At 40.2% G+C, this 14311-nt stretch overlaps 1 protein-coding gene across 1 annotated transcript in view; it reads right to left on the bottom strand.

The window, feature by feature from the left end:
• Positions 1-11758, bottom strand: part of NUP210L (nucleoporin 210 like) — a 54971-nt gene extending 43213 nt beyond the window's left edge. The window contains exons 1-8 of the mRNA XM_080649393.1: positions 11719-11758; positions 10709-10802; positions 9020-9170; positions 6467-6599; positions 5628-5786; positions 2775-2843; positions 1941-2047; positions 540-680 (exon numbers count right to left, since the gene is read on the bottom strand). Coding sequence (XP_080505519.1) covers positions 540-680; positions 1941-2047; positions 2775-2843; positions 5628-5786; positions 6467-6599; positions 9020-9170; positions 10709-10802; positions 11719-11743 — 879 coding nt within the window. The 5' untranslated portion in view covers positions 11744-11758. The remainder of the gene's footprint in view (positions 1-539; positions 681-1940; positions 2048-2774; positions 2844-5627; positions 5787-6466; positions 6600-9019; positions 9171-10708; positions 10803-11718) is intronic.
• Positions 11759-14311: the final 2553 nt, after the last annotated feature.

Here is a 14311-nt window from a genome sequence, read left to right as displayed (position 1 = left end):
TACTATCTCTTTCTCCCTCTTCCTCCCTCTCTGAAACCAATAAAAATATATAAAGGAACTTCAAATTATATAAATACACAATAACCATAAAATGTAGATACATGCAATAACGCAGATTGGAATAGGAAATTTATAGAGGTATAAACTACTAAGTATACTGTTGATCAGTTTTTTTTGGTGTTTTTTTATCCTCACCTAAGGATATGTTTATGGATTTTAGAGAGAGAAGAAGGGAGAAAGAAGAGAGGGATAGAGAGAAACATCGATGTGGGAGGCAAGAGTTGTTTCTTGTATACCCCATGACTCGAGATCAACCCATAACCTAGATATGTGTGCCCTGACTGAAAATCGAACCCATACCCTTTTGATGTACGGGACCATGCTCCAACCAACTGAGCCACTCGACCAGAGCTGTTTATCAGTTTTTTATTTTTTGTGAAAGATAAAGGTGGGATATGCCATATATCTGCTTGCAAAACAGGAAGTTACCAAGATTCATCAGTATTCTCAGAATTCAAAGAAGTCCTTTTAGTTCCTACCTGGGAAATGATGGAAGTCAGGGATGCACTTATCACCACGACACCATCTTTCAGGGTTTTCACTACGTGGTAAGATCCATTCACAGTCGTTAGCTGCTCTTCAAAGTACTCACTTAGGAACTGGCACGTAATCCTGACATTCTGAAAATCAGCCCAACAGCAACACAAACCTGAAGAAATGCTTTTTCCCTAAAGCCATCTTAATCCCAAAGCATTAAAGAAAGAAAAAAAGCGTGGCTCTGCATTCTGGGGATAAAGAAATAAAAACAGGGGACTCTTTCTCCCTTCCCACGTGGGAGTCCGTTCTGTGGGATTCTTTCCCCCTCCCCCCCACTTGGGGTCTGTACTTGTTCTTCAATAAAATCTCCACCTTTGCTATAAAAATAAATAAATAAATAAAGATTTTTGCTCTCCCTCATGGAAATTCTAATTCGGAAAGATGTAATTCTAATGTGGTGCTAGTTTTTGAAAGATCCACTAATGGCAAGTAATCAGAAATAGAAAGAGTCCAAGCTTAGGTACATTTTAGTGGAATTTGTGCCATTCTATAAGTTGACAGTTCTTGGGTGGGGGGGGTGGTGCTGGAGAGTGAGTAGAACACTTCATCTGATGTTCACACTACTACTCTCACCCTACAATACTGTGCTAACCATCTCTGAAGTGAAGCTGTAGAATGAGGATCCCCTCCAAAGTATTATCACTTCAGTTTTTTACTATAATTCTGACCAAATTATATCTTTTACTTCTGGCTTAGCATTCCTCAAGGAAAGAACTATCTATATATATAAAAGCCTAAGCGACCATCGCAACCAAACGGATGACCGAACAGGCTGTGTGGGGCGACTAGGCCAGCAGGAGGGTTAGTGAGGGGCGACCAAACGACTGAGCAGTAGGCTGCATGGGGCGACCAGGCCAGTCGGGGGGGCAGTGAGGGGCAACCAGGCCAGCAGGGGGGGGCAGTTGGTGGTGACCAGGCTGGCAGGGGGGGCAGTAAGGGGTGACCAGGCTGGCAGGGGGGCTGTTAGGGGTGACCAGGCTGGCGGGGGGGGGCAGTTAGGGGCGACCAGGCCAGCAGTGGGGGCAGTTAGGGGTGATCAGGCAGGTAGGCAGGTGAGCAGTTAGGAGCCAGTGGTCCCAGATTGTGAGAGGGATGTCTACTGCTGGTTTAGGCCTAATCCTAAACCGGCAGTCAGACATTCCCCAAGGGGTCCCAGATTGGAGAGGGTGCAGGCTCTGCTGAGGGGACCCCCCCCCGCCCGCCCGCCATACATGAATTTCGTGCACTGGGCCTCTAGTTTAATAATAATAATGAAGTAGTAACTTGCATTTCCAGAGGTAAATTCTGGAAGCAAAAGCAAATAAAAAGATACAAGGGGCTAGAAAAATGCAAGAGAGACTCACATCTGAAATATAGACCTTTGTGCTGCTTTTATCAAACACTTCTACCGTGATGACATACACCTGTCCCACCTCTAGACTCCATCGGCCTCCAGGTTGGACTGTGAAACCTATACACACATCAAGAAACAAAAGTATTAGGAGAGTTTCCAAAGTAGATCCTGCAGTTCACTCTATCAAACTGTGTAATAATCTGGGGTTCCAAAGATGCTGGCTTAACGAAGCTCAGGTACAAAGAAATACCCCCAGTTATATCTACACATAAAACAAACCACAATTGTCAGGCAAGATTTTAGGTTCTTTCAGTTAGACTCAGTGTTTCAAATGGGCTAAAGACATTCAGATTCTCTCTCTCTCTCTTTTTTTTAATCCTCACCCGGGGATATTTTTCCACTGTTTTTAGAGAGTTAAAGTGAGAGGGAAAGACCGAGAGAAATATCGATGTGAGAGAAACACATCAACTGGTAGTCTCTTGCAGAAGCCCCGACCAGGGCCCCAGCCGTGGCCCTGACTGGAATCGAACCCAGGATCCTTCAGTCCACAGGCCAACACTCTATCCACTGAATCAAACCGGATAGAGTGACATTCGGATTATTTTTCTCTTGCATAAAGTCTCTTTTCCTAACCCAATATTGTATTTACATGGATCTTTATATTTTCCACAATCTGCTTCACTCTTACAGACAGCATATAACCAGAACAATGTATGAAAAAATGTCAAAGTAAGGTTAAATTTGTAGTTAATTAGGTCTCAAAATGAAGGTTAAAGAAGCGCTATCATTTTCAATACGTTCATTTTAGCTATTTAGCTTTCAGAAAATCGTTATCTAAAAATACCTAAAAATCCAGGTTGCACAACATATATGGTGCAATTTGGAAGTCCAGACACAGAGCGCATATGGACATCTTAATTTTTGCTTAAGGAAATCATATAAGCCAAAGTTGGGTGAAAAGAGAAATGTGTGCTACACCAAAGGGGAAAAAAAAATGAACCCACCAACAAAACTTCTACCTTTTACTAGCCCTTGAAAAGCAAAAACCTAAATGTGTACACTTCTGAGAAAAATATGAGGGACTCAATAATCACACGAATCAGGTATTCTTGAATTTCAAATTTGAGAAAAATGGAATGAGAGAAAGGACCATGCTCCACGCTTTTAATATTCATTTAGCTACAGGACCCTTTTTCCAAATACATTCTTACACCGAAGCCCATTATGGAAAGCTGGACCAAGTGGCATGGCTCTGGTTGAAGGCATGAACAGTGGTGACAGAGGAATAGGGAGAGGCATGACTTGCCATTCAGCCTTGAGCTCTGCAGACTTTTAAAAAATCACTAACTGAGGCGCTCTTCCTTCTGGGAGCACACCCACGCCTTTCTTCCCTCTCAGGCGTGCATCTCCTAAACTCTAACGGTCCCCATGAGACTTGTGACCGGGGGAGCAATGGGCGGCAGCAGCTCGTCCTGGACTAACCCCCTGAGCCTGTCTCCAAGGCCCCCCCCTTTTTTAAATATACTTTATTGATTTTTTACAGAGAAGAAGGGAGAGGGATAGAGAGTTAGAAACATCGATGAGAGAGAAACATCAATCAGCTGTCTCCTGCACACCCCCTACTGGGGATGTGCCCGCAACCAAGGTACATGCCCTTGACCAGAATCGAACCTGGGACCTTTCAGTCCGCAGGCCGACGCTCTATCCACCGAGCCAAACCGGTCAGGGCCAAGGCCCCCTTTTCTCTAACTTTCTAGAGAGCAAAGCAGCCCTGCCTAGGATCTCCTGTTGCTTCTTCTACCCTAAGCCCTTCCTTGTTTCACTGTCCCCAGCTTTAATAAATGTCCTCTCTCAAAAAAAATCAAGAATTGATTTTCTAATATCTGCAGCAAATCTGTAACAACAAAATGCTTTCTCTTTCCCACTGAAGTTACTTCTGGGTCACTTATACACCATACTACCAATTATCCTCTTCATTTGAAGTTAAATTCTAGCAGAAATACAAATTTATTCTTCTACCCATCTATACAGATCTAATTAGGAACATAATTCCCTCTCAAAAATATACTGCATCCAAAAGCTAAGCAAAAAGTATTTCTGCTCTGAGAAACATAGAACTGAGAACAGAAAACACTCATTAATTCAGAGTACACTAATTTAGAAATTGTATTAATTCAGTCATTCACTAGACTACAATTTCTCACTACAATATCTATAGTGATAACAGAGATAAAATACTCTATTTGAAGAATCAAACTTTTATTTTATTTTAAAATGTAATTGATTTCAGAGATAGGAAGGAAGAGGGAGAGAAACATCAATGATGAGAGAGAATCAGTTGCCTCCTGCACACCCCCTACTGGGGATCGAGCCTGCAACCTGGGCATGTGCCCTGACTGGGAATTGAACTGTGAACTCCTGGCTCATAGGTGGACATTCAACTACTGAGCCACACCAGCCGGGTGAACCTTGCTGTTCTTTAAACATGGCAAACATTGCCCTAACTGGTTTGGCTTAGTGGATAGAGCATCAGCCTGCGAACTGAAAGGTCCCAGGTTCGATTCCAATCAAGGACATGTACCTTGGTTGCGGGCACATCCCCAGTAGGAGGTGTGCAGGAGGCAGCTGATGGATGTTTCTCTCTCATCGATGTTTCTAACTCTCTATCCCTCTCCCTTCCTCTCTGTAAAAAATCAATAAAATATATTTAAAAAATAAACATGGCAAACATGCTCCTGTTTCAGAACCTTTGCAATTTCTATTTCCTCTTTCTGGAGCTCTTTCACCCAGATACTGGAATGGCTTTCTGCTGCAATGTCACCTTATCAAAGACTTCCCTAACTACCCTGAGTAAAATAGGCTGTATCCCAGAGCTTAGAATAACGTTGAGCATATAGTATAGGAATAAAATATTTGCTGAATAAATTAATTTCTTTCAGATTCAAATATTCAAAAATAGGAAATATTTCAAAATCAAACACTGAGATATGAAATCCAAATGCTTCAATTTTCTGAGAATTTAAATCTTCATTCTGTTTTATTTCCATCAACTTTAATAGAGCTCTATGTGTCTCTGTTATACCCTTACAGAGCAGGTTTGGTGAATTTTAAAAAATTACTCTCAACTTGCCCTGGCCGGGTGGCTCAGTTGGGTGGAGCATCATCCCATACATCAAAAAGGTTTGGATTTGATTCCAATCAGAGCACATATATAGGTTTCGGGTTCAATCCCCAGTTGGGGTGCCTATAGGAGGCAACTGATCCCTGTTTCTCTCTCACATCAATGTTTCTCTCTCCCTCTCTCTGTCTCAAATCAATAAAAACATACCTTTGGGTGAGGATTAAAAAAATTACTCTCAACTCAACAAATATTAATAATTCATCTTTTCTCAATTATTCATGTGAAAACAACAAATTAATAAAATTCACACACAAGTTCCTCCAAACTGTTTTCCTCAGTCTCATAATGTGACTGAGGTTGCAAATAAGCACTAAAGTCAACAGATATTAAGCTCCATCCAACTACTTCTCTTCCTGTTGTTAGAAAGGATAACAATTTATAGTGATTGTTAAAAATAAAACCTATGGAAAATTATGTGTAGTAGTAGTATAATCACTCAACAACTTATTTTACCAAGAAGCATTTCTAGCATGCTCAGGGAAAGATATATTGGCAGCTAAAACTTGAAAAGGATACTTTTATGTACAAAAATAAGATTAGTTTGGCCCAGTTGGATGGCAGTCACAACGGCTGTTTTCTCATCCAGTAAAGCCACTTTCCCAGAAAAAGATTCATTATGTGCAACTTTATGGTTTTGTAATTCCAGTGTATAATGTTCCAGGGGAAATCCCATCTCTGTAAAACATGGAAGATACATAAATATAATGAGAGCAGCCATTCCAACAGATAACAGCATATTGTTGGATTATAAAAGGAAAATCAAGAAGCAGGCCTAGATAAGAGTATGCACGATCTATTCCTACTTTCCTTTCCACTATGATGAATTTCTACATGTAGCCATTTGGGGAGGGTTCTATGAGTTTATTGTTGGTATTACTTGTATTCTTACAGACCCGTAAACTGAGAGTAGCAGAAGGAATCCCCAGTAGGTAAGTTAGGAAAGAATTAATATTAATGGAGTCAATGCACACTTTATAAACTCAATGGGATTTTTGGAGTCAACAGACTATTCAGTTTTCAGTTACCAAACTGAGTTTTTCAAGAAACTTTTGCCAAGATAATTCATGTCCTTTCTGGTAAAGTTTCTTCCCCTGCCCTGCAGAAGCTGGTAAGTGTGTGGTTGTTGATTTAATGGGGAATGCATATGCCTATGTTACTGAAGCTCAGTAGCCAAACTACAGCATTGACTCTGTTTAAGACATGGGGACTATCTCTGTCCAGCATTGGCTCTAGGGCAGCAATTAGAGAAAACTTTATTACAAAATCTGAAAGCATGTGCATACATAACATGGAGCTGCTTCTCAGCAGAAAGGATTTGGGAAATGTCAGTCTTAGGAAATGATCAACCCCCTTACCTGTCACTCTTCCCTGAACCATTTTGGCAACTCGGTATTTAATACATGTTCCTACTAAGAGATAAATATCATGGGATGGCACAAGAAATACATTCTCCAAAACAAGCAGACGTATCACTGCTGCAGCCACTTTCTAAAAGAGGGAAGAAAAAAAAAATGAAAATTTCCAAACTTGAGGCAAAATCCTCAAGGCCATCTTCCTTGTTAAAAGCTTTATAAAGGTTTTTAAAAATGCTTTCCTAATCACAAATCATAATTTCAGTTAGCCTTAAAAAATGACCATGAATCTTAATACTATATTAACTTTCTAAGTCATTTACTAACTTTCTAAGTCACTTATTTTCTAAATCACTCAAACTAAGAATGAAAAATGAAGAACCTTCTAAAGGAGAAGAGTAGGTAAATAAAATGACAAGTATGCTGAAACGAGAAACGGTAAGATTTCACTGTTGTGCCACAGAAATCCTTTTAACCAACCATGAACTGTCTTTCCAGATTAAGTTGAACGTTGATTCTTGTGAAGGCTTACCCAATACAAGGCTAGTAGGCTGCCTTCTAGGATACCTACACACTTATATTCCTGCCACTTGCAGTAAATGCTAATCACAAGACAATTTTTTCCCAAATCTATTTATGCCAGTAGCACTTCTATATATATAAAAGGCTATGTGACTGTCCGACTGTCAGACTGGCTGGTACCTATGATGTGCCCTGACCACCAGGGGGCAGATGCTTAACACAGGAGCTGCTGAGCTGCAGTGACTTGGCAGAGGCGGTTCTTGGGTGATGCACCCCAGAACCAGAGAGGAGGGAGCCCGATTCCTTGCGGGGCAGCATGATTCCACCTTCGGCTGTGGGTTATGTTGTTGCTGGGGCACTGTTAGCCCTGAATTTGGTAAACTGCACACTTGCATTTGCGTTCCCCACCCTGTATGGAAGCGACTTTGCAGAGTGCCTTCTCGCACTCCAGGGCCTCTTGGGGGATGTCGACGAGCTGGTTTCAGCCCTATCCCCACATGCCAGACTGAGGGACCCCACCTGGTGGAGGGACCCCGCTCATTCCGCAGATGCCCTTCGAGCTACAGTGCCACCCCAGGAATTCTAATTAATTTCCTTAGAATGTGCACGAATCCATGCACTGGGCAACTAGTTTAATTATAAACCACTTAAAAAATAAACCATGAATGCAAAAATAGAACAGTTGTGCCCTAACCGGTTTGGCTCAGTGGATAGAGCGTCGGCCTGCAGACTGAAGAGTCCCAGGTTCGATTCTGGTCAAGGGCATGTACCTTGGTTGCAGGCACATCCCCAGTAGGGGGTGTCCAGGAGGCAGCTGATCGATATTTCTAACTCTGTATCCCTCTCCCTTCCTCTCTGTAAAAAATCAATAAAATATATGGAAAAAAATAGAACAGTTGTCTCTACAAAAAATTTAAACCTTTCTTTAAGTTGATTTAAGAGAGAGAGAAAAAAAACACACATTCATTTTGTGTTCCACTCATTTATGCATTCATTGGTTGATTCTTGTATGTGCCCTGACCGGGGATTGAAACCACAACCTTGGCATATTGAGACTATGCTCTAACCAACTGAACTATGTGGACAGTCCAAAAAAATTTAAAAGTCTTGAAAAGCCCTGACCCGTTTGGCTCAGTGGATAGAGCGTCGGCCTGCGGACTCAAGGGTCCCAGGTTCGATTCTGGTCAAGGGCATGTACCTTGGTTGCGGGCGCATCCCCAGTGGGGGATGTGCAGGAGGCAGCTGATGGATGTTTCTCTCTCATCGATGTTTCTGGCTCTCCCTCTCCCTTCCTCTCTGTAAAAAAATCAGTAAAATATATTTAAAAAAAAAAAAAGTCTTGAAAAGTTAAAAGCAAACTGCTAAATGTGCTATTAAATTGGGTTTAGGTGAGAAATGTAAAAATCCTTGAAAAATATGGAATTATTGACATTGCTTCACAAGTCTAATTTTTCACTTTACTATAAAAGGAAATGAAAAGAAGAAACTAGAAATCAATTTATACAAGAAACAGTATATATAGTTCTAACCAGTGAACTCATGATCAAAGAAAGGTCTTGGACCTACACCAAAGGATTGGTGAATAAAATGCAGTTATAGCCCGGCCAGCATGGCTCAGTGGTTGAGTGTCAACCTATGAACCAGGAGGCTGAGGTTCAGTTCCAGGTCAGGGCACAGGTCCACGTTGGGGCTCCATCTCTAGTGGGGTGTGTGCGGGAGACAGCCGATCAATGATTCTCATCACTGATGTTTCTATCTCTCTCTTCCTCTATAAAATAAATAAAAATATTTTAATGCATTTATATGTTTTAACAGAAAACAGCAGTTGTATTTGTAATAGGTAACAAAATGTTTAAGGAAGACAAGTGTTGTTGTTTTTATGTTTACCCACTTCAAATGACTTTTTCAATTAAACGACTATTGGCCCAAATTATATCAGGTTAGATAGGAAGCTTCTATTATAGATAAACATAAGAAACTATATTTTATGTAGGAAAGACTAGTAAATGACAGTTTATAGCACAAACTTTTTACCTTATAAAATGGTTCCAAAATTCGAACTTTTACAATGGCAGCACCAGTTCTAATCCCAGACACCAAAATTATATCTCCTTGTTTCCCTTCTTTTTCCATCTCAGTTATATATGCTGGGGGAGAATATTCTGCTTCAGAGTATTTTAGAATCCTAAAGAGATTTAAAATAGGGTTTGTTTCTAATAGAATCAAATAACCAGTCTTCTCCCAAAAGGCACTAAGTAACTTTAAACCTAGACTCTTCAATCTCTATACAGTATAAAAAGTTGTGTTAAGTTTTTTTTGTTTTTGTTTTTGTTTTTTTAATATATTTTATTGTTTTTTTACAGAGAGAAAGGAAGAGGGATAGAGAGTTAGAAACATCGATCAGCTGCCTCTTGCACACCTCCCACCGGGGATGTGCCCGCAACCAAGTTACATGCCCTTGACCGGAATCGAACCTGGGACCCTTCAGTCCACAGGCTGACGCTCTATCCACTGAGCCAAACCGGCCCTGGCTGTGTTAAGTTTTTTTGTTGTTAACCTTCATCCGAGGACTTTTTCCCATTGATTTAAAAAATATATATTTTTTATTGATTTCAGAGAAGAAGGGAGAGGAAGAGTGAGATAGAAACATCAATGATGAGAGAGAATCATTGATTGGCTGCTGCCTTCTGTACGTCCCCTACTGGGGATCGAGCCCACAACCTCGGCATGTGCCCTTGACTAGAATTGAACCTGGGACCCTTCAGACCACAGGCCGACGCTCTATCCACTGAACCAAACCAGCTAGGGCTCCACTGATTTTTTAGAGAGAGTGGAAGGGAGGGAGGAAGGGCAGGGGAGGGGAAAAGAGAGAGAGAAAAAGACATTGACTGGCTGCCTCCTGCAGGCACCCAACCAGGGCCATGGATCAAACCTGCAACCAGGTTCATGCCCTTGACCAGGAATCAAATCTGAGAACCTTCAGTGCTAGCTCAGCGCTCTAACCACTGAACACACTGGCCAGGGCAAAAGTTTTAAAACTTTTTCCCCCACAAGGACTAGATAGAAGAAAAGTATTTAATGTGCCTCTGGTTAAAACTGTTGTTGGACTAAAACTTGGATGGTCTCAGAGCTACTTCTTGGTACTGAAGAAAAAATTTCATACTATTTTTCCCACTTACTGGATTTCAGCATGTGAAAATAGCTTAAACAACAAAACGGCCAGAATATATACCTGACTCAAATAATCTATATATATAAAAGGCTAATATGAAAAGTTTCCCCTCAGTAGTTCAACCTGGAGACCTAGAGTTCGATCGCTCGCTATGACATGTGCTGACCACCAGGGGGCGGCACAGAACAAAGGAAGGCTCCAGCTGGCAGCCAGAAGACCCTGATCGGTTCTGATCGCCAGCCAGGCCTAGGGACCCTACCAGTGTACAAATTTTGTGCACTGGTCCTCTAGATGTACATACTAGTAATCCTGAATGCGTGAACTCCTTTGCAGTTCATCAAATTAAACTATCATAACGGTACCTATATCCATACCATACTATATCCTGCATCCTACTATATCAAAGACATCCCCCCACCTGGTAAATGTATCTGTTCCAAAGAAGTCCAGACAGCAGGATTAATGCCCTTACAAATGGTTGTTGTTCAGTGTACCACAAAGGCAGAGGTCTCCTTCAGAGTCAGATGGTATATGTTAGGTTGCAAGGTTACCTAATTTTGTTAGACAGTTCTCCTCTTGATGATTCGTTGTCCTTGGCAATGCTCCACTCAAACATCATCCCTGCCAAACTACTAAAAGTATTTCCTGTAGATCAAGTCAGAAGCAGACAAGACAGAATCACATACTCAAAACCATTCAGGTATCTTGAACTAAAAAGGAAAACCTAACTAGAAAATTACTTTTGGGCCTTTTTCATGAACAAATAGAAACACTTATCATTAATTAATTAAAATACATATACCAGGAAGATCCCTACATAAACAATATAAGTGCTATTGCTGCACAAGCTTTCTGAAAGTAAAAAGAACTCAAAATGATTAGCTTCTGGTTGACAAAAATTATGCCACTTTTTCTGTTTCTCTTTACCTAAAGGCCACCTTGTAGTCTACCTCAGAGTTGACAGGCATCCCTAAGTCCTGGTCCCTTCAACAAAAATTTTATAAAATTGAGATTCTAGCATAATTTAATACATTCACTCTTCAGACTTAAAAAACTATTCTTTACTGAATAGTTTAGAAAGAGGCAATAACTTCAAATGTTTTAAATGTATTATAACATCAGCATAGTATATTAAGCTATATAAAACCAGGCTCAAGAAAGACAAATTTAAAATTATAAAACTTTTTCACAGGTTTGCATTGAATTTTCCTAGCCTACAGAAAGTGGATTTATCAAAACAGAGCTAGCAATAAATTCTGAAAAAGGGTTCTTAGTTGCTGATTTTGGGATTATCAGCAGAAGCTAAGTGGCAGAATTTGGACATTCAAGAAAACTTCTGAGATAACCAACAATTCAATATAGCAGGAAAATTTTATGAAAGTATTAGCTAGTGTACTGAACCATGCTCAGAATGATTAATTCCTCATGTACATAAGCTTCATATGAGAAAATAAATATTGCTTCCAATCTACTTTTATCTCTCAAGTTTCTGTTTCCAAGTACTAAACATACAGGAGGTATTGCTTTAAGTAATTTTGTTGCATCTTCTGAACTTCTTTACCTTCAGCATCCAAGGCCCTCACCATCAGTTCCAGTGGTGAATCATCTACATAAAGTTCCCGAGTTCGAGATATAATTTCAATGCTGTCTATCACATCAACCTTCACATCACAGCGCAGCTCATGGTCAGTCACTACAATGAATCCAAACACTGAGAACTTAATTCAACAGGTCATGACTCTACTAAATGTCTTAAACACTCAGAATCTTATTCTAAATAGTAGAAAAAAAGAAAGGCTGTAACAGTTGCTTTCAACCTGTGGAAGAAAACAACAAAATGACAAAATATAAGAACTTTTGTTTATAATAAAACACTAGACCAGTGACTCCCAAACACTGATCTACAATGTATGGTTTCATTCATCCATTGAAAAATGAGAAAAAATAATTTAAAATAGCACGTAATCAAATTTATTCACTTTAAAGGACTATATTTTTACATTCTATCTTACTTTTGAAGTGTCAAAATGTTTTTCCTTTTATGAAATTATGGTAATAGATTTTTAAAATGTATTTAGTTAAGTAAAATGGTTGCAACAATGTCAGTCCTACCAAAAAATTTCTCTCTGTATTTTTCCAATTTCCCCCCTTTGGACCATGAGATTAAAAGGCCTGGGAACCATGTATGAGATACAATCAGAGTTCCAGACAATACAGTCATAATGGAATTCATAAACACAAATTGAAACAATACAGAATGAAATGAAGATGAAATAAAAATTGTTTGATACTATCCTTTAACAATACTTCCCCGTCACATTTACCATGTGTTAGAGGACTGTCTACATAGCCAACCCAATCTGCTGTTGTAACTATACATTTTTAGATTTAGCTTCATCTTCAAGTAACAAAAAGCAAAGTAACTACAATTGCAATACCTCAAATTAATAACGGGTATCAGGGTGCTCGCTTTGGCAGCACATATAGTAAAACTGGAACGATGCAGAGAAGATTAGCATGGCCCCTGCGCAAGGATGGCCTACAAATTTGTGAAGCATTCAATTAAAAAAAGAAAGGATGTCAGGGGTAAGCTGTGTTCCCTAGGTGTAATACAGGTAAATGCTCCTCAAAAACGGCTAAAAAGCATAAAAATGTTATTTCAGTAAAATCTATACTTTCTTTCACAAGAAACATAAAAATTGAATTGATTATCCTGGAACTACTTTATATTTGTAGGAAGAAACGAGTGTCAGGTTTCTGGTGTCAGAGAGAGAAGCTGATCTCTGGTAGGGGGCCGGCTGGAGGCAGCCGATCAATGTTTCTCTCCCTCAGGTTCTAATTTAGCTCAACGACGGAGGCACGCCATCAGGGCTTGTGGTGGTTTTAATATGTTTCCACAGCCCAGCCGGCGTGGCTCAGTGGTTGAGCATCGACCTATGAACCAGGAGGTCATGGTTCGATTGCAGTTCAGGGAACATGCCCAGGTTGTGGGCTCGATCCCCCATGTGGGGGGGTGGGTATGCAGGAGGCAGCTAATCAGTGATTCTCTCCCCTCATTGATGTTTCTATCTCGCTCTTCCTCCCTGAAATCAATAAAAATATATTTTAAAAAAATATGTGTCCACAAATCCCTTGACACTCCACACTCCAGGAACTGGAGCTTATTTTCTTCTCTCCCTTGGAAAATGGGCTGAACTTGGTGATTATCTTTAATGAATAGCCTATGGAAAGAGAAAAATGGTAACTTTACAGTGGAGAAACCTGGCAGATACTACCTTAAGCAAGTGATCACTAGTAATAAATCTGCTAATATCATGTACCCCCTTGATTTACTGCAATGAGAAGGGCTCTTCATTTCTATGGTTTTCTTCCTAAAAATCTATAATCCAGTCTAATCATGAAAAGATACCGGACAAAGTGAAACTGAGACATTCTACAGAATACCAGACCAATATTCTCTAAAGCAGGGGTCCTCAAACTTTTTAAACAGGGGGCCAGTTCACTGTCCCTCAGACCGTTGGAGGGCCGGACTATAGTTTAAAAAAAAAACTATGAACAAATTCCTATGCGCACTGTGGGCCCGGGACGAGTTGGTTGCTAAGCAGGACAGGCAGCGGCACCCGGCGGGCCGGATAAATGTCCTCAGCGGGCCGCATGCGAAGTGTGAAGGTCATGAAAGACATGGAAAGACTGGGAAACTGTCACAGATTAGAGGAGATTAAGAGAAAACATGATAATTTAGTTTAGTAATGTGGTGTCTTGAACTGGCCCCTAGAGCAGAAGGGACATGAGTGTAACATTACGAGAAACTGGATGAAGAGTATGTGGGAACTCTTGGTATTATCTGTGCATTTCTTCTGAAATAATTTTCTAAAATGATTTTAAATATAAAATTATTTTAAAATAAGATGTTTAAATTTTTATGTTTCTTACTTTTTAAAAAATGTTTTGATTTTTGTTTTTGTTTTAGAGGGAGATGGAAAGGAGAGGGAAAGTGCCAATTCCCACTGTCCCCACTCAGGTGAAAATGCACCTTGTAGGACACTGAGACTGGCATTGATCATTGGGAGTCTCCATCATCTATGTACACAACTGTATTAATAGCAAAATATTAATTTTGAGCCCAGGCCGGTGTGGCTCAGTTGGTTGAGGGT

This window comes from Plecotus auritus (genome assembly GCF_963455305.1).
Source record: "Plecotus auritus genome assembly, chromosome: 12".
NCBI classification, from domain to species: domain Eukaryota; kingdom Metazoa; phylum Chordata; class Mammalia; order Chiroptera; family Vespertilionidae; genus Plecotus; species Plecotus auritus.
This window is presented reverse-complemented; position numbering and strand designations above follow the sequence as displayed.